Genomic DNA, 11,527 nt, shown 5'->3' with positions numbered 1-11,527 from the left:
CTCCAGGAGACACCAGCGGCTCCTCACAAACTCCTGGCTGAGAACCAGCAGGACCTTCTGGCTCTCCTGGATGCAGTCGGACATGTTTTCCAACACGGTGCGGCCGGGAGTGAAGTCCCGTTCATGGTAGCAGACCTGCAGGCCACAGGACTCCAGCTGGGTGATGAGGGAGTGGGTCCATTGGTAGTCGGTGCTGCTGTAGCTAATGAAGACATGGTAACACTCACCAGCTCCCAGTTTGGGAAGATCATAAATAGAGGGAGACAGTGGGACAGCAGGCTGTGACACAATGTCTGCAGTCTGCAGTTCATTGGCTCCATTATCTATGAAAAAACTAAAGTGAGAAGAAAATATGATTTAGAAATCCTTTCAGAAGATTTCAATTAATGAGTTTTTTGTTAGTATATTTCTATAGTCTATCAGCATGCTTCTTTAAAAGAGGATGTTACGGGTTTTGGATCACCCAAAAGTGACCTGCTTATAAAAGAACATTCTGAACAAACAGCAACCAACAATGGGATTACATATTATACCTTTTATTATACGTAAATCCACGTGTCATTAGTTTATTCCTTCTGACCTTCAGTAGTACATTTATATCTTGTTCAGTTCTTACAATCAACTTACAAATACAATTTCAGAGAGCATGACATTTCTCAAAGTCATCCTGATACTCCCACATATAAAATAGTACAAACGATTCTCAAACAAGTTAAGGTTTGTGGCAATCATGAGTTCTGTTACTAAAATTATGATTTCAAGTGAATCTTTGTCCGTCTGTCCGTCTTTCTGTGTGGTCTTTGCATCTCTCCCGAACCGCTCATCCAATCTACTTCAAACTTGCCAGGAGTAATGCTGGGGACCCAAGGGAGTGTTTTGCTGAGTTTTGTGCAATTTGGACATGCGACACATTCAATATCAAACTATAAACTTTGGGGAAACAGGCACACAGTGCTCTGTGCAGCTTAAGCGCTCTGCGGAATCATGCATGTCGTCTGCAGCTGCCAGACAGCGGCTGATCATTGATGGCAGTTTACTTTGGCTGCTCGATAAAGCCTGCTAGAGCTGGATTCTGGATAACCTTACAACTGAAGTTTTCTTCACTTCCCTATAGAGTCAACAAGCATGAGCGGAAAGCCCACAGGAACAGCGCCACCCTCCCATTGCAACTCAAATTGTTCATGTTTTTGCCACTCTAATTTATAACACTAATAACATTGTCAGCACAATGTAATTATTATGTACTTCACTTCTGTTCAAGGTCGAGCTTTCAATTCTAAGATGATGCTGGATAGTTTAATGAATAATAATGCATCATATTTAAATTGTTATATTTCTTGAGTCAAATTTGCATTTGCAACATAACCAATAACATCTCAAAAGTCAAGTAAATGTAGTACTACATTGTTTTCCTATACTACACTACACTATGTCCGTCAAATGAAGTGAAAGAGTTCAGCTGATTTCATGTATAACAATATACAAATGTAAAAAGTGTGATGTGACACAACTCACTGCAGAATAACCCGTAACTCAGTGCGCCGCGAAATATACAGTAAGTAACGTAATGGTGTTTAAAGAAGTAATTAAATGAGCTTAAGTTCAAAGTTATTGAGTTATAAAGATCCATGATGTGTAAAAACAGTGTACATAACAGACAAAAATGTTTATCTGTGAAGTAAATCATGCTAAACATGCTAAAAAACATGAACAGAATCCTACTGCTCTTTTTAAGAATGAAACCTATCATCACACTGAGGACAACATACACTGCACAGAAATGTACATTCATACCTGTTCATGATACAATAAATTCCAGCAACTTTAATGAAGAGTGATCGCGCAGTGTGGATGATCAAGAACTGAAAATGAACTCAGGAAGAAGAGGGTGCCAAGCATCCGCACTGTTCCGCTTTCAGGTTTGTTAAAGTGACAGCCTCCGTCCTGATGTCTGAGGGGCTTCTAACATGAATTAAGTTACTGTGCCTTTAATGGCTCTCGGTCTCGCTCGTATTAGTCCGACATTACAGGTTGACTGGGTGAGCTTTGATCTAATAATAAAGACAAAAATGTAGACATTACTATTCCCATTGATCTGTTCTCAGTTGCTGTGAGACATACTGACAGAAACAAACCCCTCCTTCCAGGTGACCAGTGGAGCAGCAGGCATAACCTGATGAGAAGGCCAGGGCTCTTTAAAACATATCCCCCACACAACCCTGCTCAGAAAATGTTTCTGCAAACTCTTGTTTGCAACCGTCCAGGGAAACGTAAACCAGATAGATTTGTTTTAAATTAGACCGACAGCCCATTCACACATTTTCCTCAGAGAGGATTATGTTTGCCTGGCATATAGCTTTCTGCATTTCACTCACAATGTACTTCAATAGATTTTTTTTCCAGAAACTAATCTCAAACATCAAACACAATACAACACAGCCGAGACAAGCAACACAGACCAGCTCAACATTTAGCTTCACGCCTTTCAATGAACCAGCAGACAACGAAATTCCCGCTAATATGGCTAGAACTGTGAAAAGGGACATGAAAATTGTAGCGATAACAAGCATCAGTAATCTAAAGCAGAATGGGAGCATTCTATTTTGAGAGACACTGTTGATCATCCTCACAGCCTTTCTGTACTTCTTGTGGTCCTGAATGATCAGACGCAGTTGGTCTGGCACCTCCATGTCACTGAACTGACCACAATCCCATTTGTTGAGTCCCTCATCATTGACAGCAATCAAAGGCTGCAGGACCTTCCCATTGTAGATAGAAGGAGGCTGGAAGGGCACCACAGTGGACCCTTGAAGCTGCTGGTTGGGGGTGCAGAGCACCTTGAGCAGCTTGTTCTTGAAGTCGGGGTCGTTGGCCTTCAGGTAGGTGAGGTGGCAGAGGTGGCGAGGAACAGAGACTCCTGGCTCCAGCAGCACTGGGACGATGGGTTTCCTCTGCAGGCAGTCTCTGAACAAAGACATGTTGGCCTCCAGGAGAGACCAGCGGCTCCTCACAAACTCCTGGCTGAGAACCAGCAGGACCTTCTGGCTCTCCTGGATGCAGTCGGACATGTTTTCCAACACGGTGCGGCCGGGAGTGAAGTCCCGTTCATGGTAGCAGACCTGCAGGCCACAGGACTCCAGCTGGTTGATGAGGGAGTGGGTCCATTGGTAGTCGGTGCTGCTGTAGCTAATGAAGACATGGTAACACTCACCATCTCCCAGTGTGGGAATATCATAAATAGAGGGAGACAGTGTGACAGCAGGCTGAAAACAACTTTCTGCAGTCTCTGGTGAATACATTGGCTCCATCATCTAAAGAGAAGACAGTGATGAAAATATCACAAGAAGTATTAATGTCCTACAAGGATACTCTTTTTTTATGGTACAGCTAAGTGTATTTAAAAGTAAAACCCACTGTGCCTTAGCAGTGTGGGTATATATGATATATTTACTACTCAAGAGTATAGACGAGAAATTAAAGTTCAGATAATCACAGGGTCTGGAAAACTTTCTATATGGTATTTGTCAGAGAGGTGTTTATCCAACGTAATGGTAAAGTGAATTGCCTTACATGTTACAGTATTTATGTATTTCTTTGGACAGATATAATAGAATAACTACTTCTGTTTTTTGTCTTCCAATATGCACCGCGTTAGAAATAATGCTTCTCTTTCTCTCTCTCTCTCGCTATCTATCTATCTATCTATCTATCTATCTATCTATCTATCTATCTATCTATCTATCTATCTATCTATCTATCTATCTATCTATCTATCTATCTATCTATCTATCTATCTATCTATCTATCTATCTATCTATCTATCTATCTATCTATCTATCTATCTATATATGACCCGAGACACTGATCCTGTCTGCCAAAATCGTTACACATCAAGACATATATGCTGTATATCAGTAAGGGTAGACTAGATATAGAAAAAACCTCTCAGTAAAGCACAATACAGTTCATTTGGACCACAAAATGCAGCCTACAAAATGAACGCATATCTTAATCCATACCTATTTAAAACAGTTGAATTCGGACAAATCATTATTGGTTTCACTATAAAAAATAGATGTATTCTCATACCTGCAGATAATAAGTCCGTAAAGATGTGCCGCAATGGTTCACCAACAGTAGTATAAGGAAGTTGAATAGAAAAACTTTGCTCTGTTCGGAGTTTTAAAGGTATATAGCCTTGTACCAATGCCTTTTATAATGTGGGTGCGGTAGGCACAGTGACTGTACCTTTAATGAAAAGGACTCAAATGACATCACCCTAACCCCAGATGTTTCAACCTGTCCGCCTGGCTGGTTATGGTCCAACCTGTCTTGGGTTGCATATTTACAATTTCAAAACGCATTGTAAGATTTATAATCACCTTAGGAGCCTGATGTGATAGAACACAACAGTTTACAACACAATGATGGTACTATACAGCTTTCTGAAGTGTCAAAACTAGTTTATTAGTACACAAAGTATCTTACACACACTAGTGGTAGAGTTTGTGGTATTTGTTATAAATGTATGTTGGTACATAAATGTTCATAGTATGATTGATGTCAATAAGAAGCCATACAGGTAGGGACTTAGGTCCCAGGGGAACATAAGTGAGGCATGGCAAGCTTGGAAGCGGTATCGTTGGAGATGGGGTGTAACAATACACGTATTTGTATTGAACCGTTCGGTACGACGCTCACGGTTCGGTACGCATTAGGAACCGAACAATACGTTTGAATAATACTATTGCATTTGGAAAATGCAGAAGCTTAAATAAATCGGTGGAGCCACTGCGCTCAACAAGGCAAACCACCCGATGTAACAGACAACGTGCTGTCTGACACTCCCACCACGGAAGAACAACATTCTATTCTGGGTGAGGCGTGTTTGTTCTAGGAGACACGCTATGCTAAACTGGCTTACCAGTAAAACCAACAGCAGCACACATGCTACAAACTCTCATCGCAGCGTTTAGGTAGCTATTCCCTACTGATTCGAACAGGGCTAAAGGTATATTTATAGGCGTGGATATGAGACCCTACTCTGGAGTGGAAAGCGCAGGCTGTACTAACATGCTTAATGTTATTGAGCACCGTGACACTACTCATTCACGAGCCCATTTCGCCAGACCATAATTCCTGCACGTTATAGCAAGTTTGTGACGAAGTGTGGATGTCTTTACTTGTGCTTTAGAACGTCACCGCGGTGAAACAATCGGAAAATAACATTTCACTGTTCTGAATCATGCCTTTTGTTCTCACTAACCCCGGTCCCTTACCCCATTCCCTGTCTAACTCGCTTGACCACTGCTGCACGCTCTGGAGAGAGCTAGAGAGCAAGAGCAAAGTTAGAAATCTGTGTTTACAAACAGCAACCAACAATGGGATTACATATTATACCTTTTATTATACGTAAATCCACGTGTCATTAGTTTCTTCCTTCTGACCTTCAGTAGTACATTTATATCTTGTTCAGTTCTTACATTCAACTTACAAATACAATTTCAGAGAGCATGACATTTCTCAAAGTCATCCTGATACTCCCACATATAAAATAGTGCAAATGATTCTCAAACAAGTTTAGGTTTGTGGCAATCATGAGTTCTGTTACTAAAATTATGATTTCAAGTGAATCTTTGTCCGTCTGTCCGTCTTTCTGTGTGGTCTTTGCATCTCTCCCGAACCGCTCATCCAATCTACTTCACACTTGCCGGGAGTATTGCTGGGGACCCAAGGGAGTGTTTTGCTGAGTTTGGTGCAATTTGGACATGCGACACGTTCAATATCAAACTATAAACTTTGGGGAAACAGGCACACAGTGCTCTGTGCAGCTGCCGGAGCAGAGCTTAAGCTCTCTGCGGAATCATGCATGTTGTCTGCAGCTGCCAGACAGCGGCTGATCATTGATGGCAGTTTACTTTGGCTGCTCGATAAAGCCTGCTAGAGCTTTATTCTGGATAACCTTACAACTGAAGTTTTCTTCACTTCCCTATAGAGTCAACAAGCATCAGCGGAAAGCCCACAGGAACAGTGCCACCCTCCCATTGCAACTCAAATTGTTCATGTTTTTGCCACTCTAATTTATAACACTAATAACATTGTCAGCACAATGTAATTATTATGTACTTCACTTCTGTTCAAGGTCGAGCTTTCAATTCTAAAATGATGCTGGATAGTTTAATGAATAATAATGCATCATATTTTAATTGTTATATTTCTTGAGTCAAATTTGGATTTGCAACATAACCAATAACATCTCAAAAGTCAAGTAAATGTAGTATTGTTTTCCTATACTACACTACACTATGTCCGTCAAATGAAGTGAAAAAGTTCAGCTGATTTCATGTATAACAATATACAAATGTAAAAAGTGTGATGTGACACAACTCACTGCAGAATAACCCGTAACTCAGTGTGCCGCGAAATATACAGTAAGTAACGTAATGGTGTTTAAAGAAGTAATTAAATAAGCTTAAGTTCAGATGCTAAACATGCTAAAAAACATTAACAGAATCCTACTGCTCTTTTTAAGAATGAAACCTATCATCACACTGAGGACAACATACACTGCACAGAAATGTACATTCATACCTGTTCATGATACAATAAATTCCAGCAACTTTAATGAAGAGTGATCACGCAGTGTGGATGATCAAGAACTGAAAGTAAACTCAGGAAGAAGAGGGTGCCAAGTAGCCGCACTGTTCTGCTTTCAGGTTTGTTAAAGTGACAGCCTCCGTCCTGATGTCTGAGGGGCTTCTAACATGAATTAAGTTACTGTGCCTTCAATGGCTCTCGGTGGCTCGTATTAGTCCGACATTGACTGGGTGAGCTTTGATCTAATAATAAAGACAAAAATGTAGACATTACTATTCCCATTGATCTCTTCTCAGCTGCTGTGAGACATACTGACAGAAACACACCCCTCCCTCCAGGTGACCAGTGGAGCTGCGAGAAAAGGGAAAGTGTCTTTTAGCAAGGCAGCAGGCATAACCTGATGAGAAGAAGGCCAGGGCTCTTTGAAACATATCCTCCGCACAACCCTGCTCAGAAAATGTTTCTGCAAACTCTTGTTTGCAACTGTTCAGATTAACGTACACCAGATAGATTTTTGAATTGGAACAACAACCCATGAACACTTTCTCCTCAGAGAGGATTATGTTTGCCTGGCCTATAGCTTTCTGCATTTCACTCACAATGTCCTTCAATTGATTTTTTTTCCAGAAACTAATATCAAAAATCAAACAGAATGCAACACAGCCGAGACAAGCAAGGAAGACCACCCCAAGACTTAGCTTCATGCCATTGAATACACCAGCAGCCAAGAAAAATGATGCAATAATGACTATAGATATGATAAGGGACATCAAAATTACACTGATAACAAGCATCAGTAATCTAAGCCAGAGTGGGAGCACTTTATTTTGAGAGACACTGTTGATCATCCTCACAGCCTTTCTGTACTTCTCGTGGTCCTGAATGATCAGACGCAGTTGGTCTGGCACCTCCATGTCACTGAACTGACCACAGTCCCATTTGTTGAGTCCCTCATCATTGACAGCAATCAAAGGCTGCAGGGCCTTCCCATTGTAGATAGAAGGAGGCTGGTAGGGCACCACAGTGGACCCTTGAAGCTGCTGGTTGGGGGTGCAGAGCACCTTGAGCAGCTTGTTCTTGAAGTCGGGGTCGCTGGCCTCCAGGTAGGTGAGGTGGCAGAGGTGGAGAGGAACAGAGACTCCTGGCTCCAGCAGCACTGGGACGATGGGTTTCCTCTGCAGGCAGTCTCTGAACAAAGACATGTTGGCCTCCAGGAGACACCAGCGGCTCCTCACAAACTCCTGGCTGAGAACCAGCAGGACCTTCTGGCTCTCCTGGATGCAGTCGGACATGTTTTCCAACACGGTGCGGCCGGGAGTGAAGTCCCGTTCATGGTAGCAGACCTGCAGGCCACAGGACTCCAGCTGGGTGATGAGGGAGTGGGTCCATTGGTAGTCGGTGCTGCTGTAGCTAATGAAGACATGGTAACACTCACCATCTCCCAGTGTGGGAAGATCATAAATAGAGGGAGACAGTGGGACAGCAGGCTGAAAACAACTTTCTGCAGTCTCTGGTGAATACATTGGCTCCATCATCTAAAGAGAAGACAGTGATGAAAATATCACAAGAAGTATTAATGTCCTACAAGGATACTCTTTTTTTATGGTACAGCTAAGTGTATTTAAAAGTAAAACCCACAGTGCCTTAGCAGTGTGGGTATATATGATATATTTACTACCCAAGAGTATAGACGAGAAATTAAAGTTAAGATAATCACAGGGTCTGGAAAACTTTCTATATGGTATTTGTCAGAGAGGTGTTTATCCAACGTAATGGTAAAGTGAATTGCCTTACATGTTACAGTATTTAGGTATTTCTTTTGACAGATAGGTTCACAAAAATGCTTTCGATTGAATTGTATTATGTATTTTATGGCTGCAAAAGCACAAGAAATAACTACTTCTGTTTTTTGTCTTCCAATATGCACCGCGTTAGAAATAATGCTTCTCTTTCTCTCTCTCTCTCGCTCGCTCGCTATCTATCTATCTATCTATCTATCTATCTATCTATCTATCTATCTATCTATCTATCTATCTATCTATCTATCTATCTATCTATCTATCTATCTATATATATATATATATATATATATATGACCCGAAACACTGATCCTGTCTGCCAAAATCGACACACATCAAGACATATATGCTGTATATCAGTAAGGGTAGACTAGATATAGCAAAAACCTCTCAGTAAAGCACAATACAGTTCATTTGGACCACAAATACAGCCTACAAAATGAACGCATGTCTTAATCCATACTTATTTAAAATAGTTGAATTCGGACAAATCATTATTGGTTTCACTATAAAAAATAATGTATTCTCATACCTGCAGATAATAAGTTTGTAAAGATGTGCCGCAATGGTTCACCAACAGTAGTATAAGGAAGTTGAATCGAAAAACTTTGCTCTGTTGGGAGTTTTATTAAAGGTATATAGCCTTGTACCAATGCCTTTTATAATGTGGGTGCGGTAGGCACAGTGACTGTACCTTTAATGAAAAGGACTATCAAATGACATCACCCTAACCCTAGATGTTTCAACCTGTCCGCCTGGCTGGTTATGGTCCAACCTGTCTTGGGTTGCATATTTACAATTTTAAAACGCATTGTAAGATTTATAATCACCTTAGGAGCCTGATGTGATAGAACACAACAGTTTACAACACAATGATGGTACTATACAGCTTTCTGAAGTGTCAAAACTATTGTATTAGTACACAAAGTATCTTACACACATACTAGTGGTAGAGTTTGTGGTATTTGTTATAAATGTATGTTGGTACATAAATGTTCATAGTATGATTGATGTCAATAAGAAGCCATACAGGTAGGGACTTAGGACCCAGGGGAACATAAGTGAGGCATGGCAAGCTTGGAAGCGGTATCGTTGGAGATGGGGTGTAACAATACACGTATTTGTATTGAACCGTTCGGTACGACGCTCACGGTTCGGTACGCATTACGAACCGAACAATACGTTTGAATAATACTATTGCATTTGGAAAATGCAGAAGCTTAAATTGGTGGAGCCAATGTGCTCAACAAGGCAAACCACCCGATGTAACAGACAACGTGCTGTCTGACACTCCCACCACGGAAGAACAACATTCTATTCTGGGTGAGGCGTGTTTGTTCTAGGAGACACGCTATGCTAAACTGGCTTACCAGGAAAACCAACAGCAGCACACATGCTACAAACTCTCATCGCAGCGTTTAGGTAGCTATTCCCTACTGATTCGAACAGGGCTAAAGGTATATTTATAGCCGCGGATATGAGACCCTACTCTGGAGTGGAAAGCGCAGGCTGTACTAACATGCTTAATGTTATTGAGCACCGTGACACTACTCATTCACGAGCCCACTTCGCCAGACCATAATTCCTGCTATGTAAAAGAATACAAAAGCTCAAACAGAGAATCAAATGTCCGAAGCACCCACTGTTGCTCTGACAACAGACGGTCGGATGTCACGGACTACACAAAGCTACCTGACTTTAAGGGCACATTACCTCACCACTGAATGGGAGATGAAGAGCCATGTTCTTCAGACACGCCTCCTTGAGAGTCTCATCATTGAGGATTTGGCATTTCTGCTTTTTTGCTGTATTGTAAACGTACCGAACCGTACCGAACCGTGGCACCACTGTGTCGTATTGAACCGAACCGAGAATTTTGCAAACCATTACACCCCTATGTTGGAGTAACGTGCATGATGGAGTTATGCTATTAAAGAGTTGCAGTTAAGAGCAGTTTGTTCTAACGTGCATATATGTATATTTAGTCCTTTCCTGGTTTAAATCATATTTGGAATATTACATTTACATTTAGCATAGATACCCCTGGTTATTTAGCTCCTTACATATATTACATTTTCCAGGTTTTGTCTGCATGCAAGTGTGACTTTGACTAGTTCAAATCTCAGCCACTCTCTCACTTACTTCTGTTCTGGCTGAGCTGAACCCAGTCTGGTTTTTGGCTGCCTTAACACTGCTGCATTTATCGCTGTTTGAGTTACCCTTACAGAGAGTTACAAAGTGTAACCTCAACTTTACCAGTGTGAGACTTTCACTCATTGTATATTTGGAAATAAATAAACATTAGGTCAGATTATGCCAGAAGTTTAAGTTTATAGGTTTATTTAACAGGTGATGCAACTTCTGTAAAGTACTGTCTGTAGATGAATCCATTAAATTATTTATTTAAAAGGCTTGATTAGGTTGCTTCGGGTACTTAAACCTTTTTTGTGATGTAAGAGTGACCCTTTAGGAGCACTGATATTTTGTCTAGGCTTGTAGTAGCTCATCAATTCTTTGTTATTTTGACTTATTGCTCATGGACCAATTCTTCTGTGGATGACGAAGTGAACTGGGCTTGTTAAATGGCTGTACATTGACCAGAAACAGCTGCAGACGTCTAGAGGACAGCCCAAACATAGCTCATATTAAAAAAAGAAACCCTCATGATTCACACTCTAGTGACTCTAGAGAGTAAGCCAATAAAGATCGGTACGCAAGGCCTGTCTGTTTCATTGACCTAGGGCCCTTTTAATATCTTTGAGGTATTGAAAACCAAGGGGAATTTCATTCATCAGAACCACCTTCCTTGCACAGCTGACATCAAAGAACAATTTAGAGCATAGAAAATGAAACCGTGCCATCTCTCCTCTGACATTTGTTCACAAATTAGGTTCTACAGATCATTACACAAAGACACAAACAGAAAATATGAAAGTGCTTGGCCTCAGGGGAGTCTTTTTTTCCCCCTTACTTCCTGTTCAGCAAGTGTTTTCATGTGGACTGGTGACCACTTCTAATCTTTTGGTGACAGAACGAAACAAGGTCCCCAAGGCAAAAAGGGAAAGCAGCTCTAACAATGTAATGTAGCTGTAATCCGGACCAACATCTGGTGCTCTCCTGATGCGCCCGGG

General features: G+C 41.2%; 2 protein-coding genes across 2 annotated transcripts; both read right to left on the bottom strand.

Annotated features, from left to right (window-relative positions):
• Nucleotides 1-532: 532 nt before the first annotated feature.
• LOC306698867 (uncharacterized protein) lies at nucleotides 533-4,125 on the bottom strand. Its single transcript, XM_079163358.1, has 2 exons — nucleotides 4,090-4,125; nucleotides 533-3,311 (listed from the first exon to the last, which is right to left on the bottom strand). Exon 2 carries the CDS (start codon nucleotides 3,309-3,311, stop codon nucleotides 2,313-2,315), a length of 999 nt encoding a protein of 332 aa, XP_079019484.1. The 5' UTR covers nucleotides 4,090-4,125; the 3' UTR covers nucleotides 533-2,312.
• Nucleotides 4,126-5,431: 1,306 nt separating this feature from the next.
• Nucleotides 5,432-9,006, bottom strand: LOC306698819 (uncharacterized protein). The gene is made up of 2 exons (XM_079163300.1): nucleotides 8,929-9,006; nucleotides 5,432-8,132 (listed from the first exon to the last, which is right to left on the bottom strand). Exon 2 carries the CDS (start codon nucleotides 8,130-8,132, stop codon nucleotides 6,870-6,872), a length of 1,263 nt encoding a protein of 420 aa, XP_079019426.1. The 5' UTR covers nucleotides 8,929-9,006; the 3' UTR covers nucleotides 5,432-6,869.
• Nucleotides 9,007-11,527: the final 2,521 nt, after the last annotated feature.

The sequence above is a fragment of the Pholis gunnellus genome (genome assembly GCF_910591455.1).
Source record: "Pholis gunnellus genome assembly, chromosome: 7".
Classification (NCBI taxonomy): domain Eukaryota; kingdom Metazoa; phylum Chordata; class Actinopteri; order Perciformes; family Pholidae; genus Pholis; species Pholis gunnellus.
This window is presented reverse-complemented; position numbering and strand designations above follow the sequence as displayed.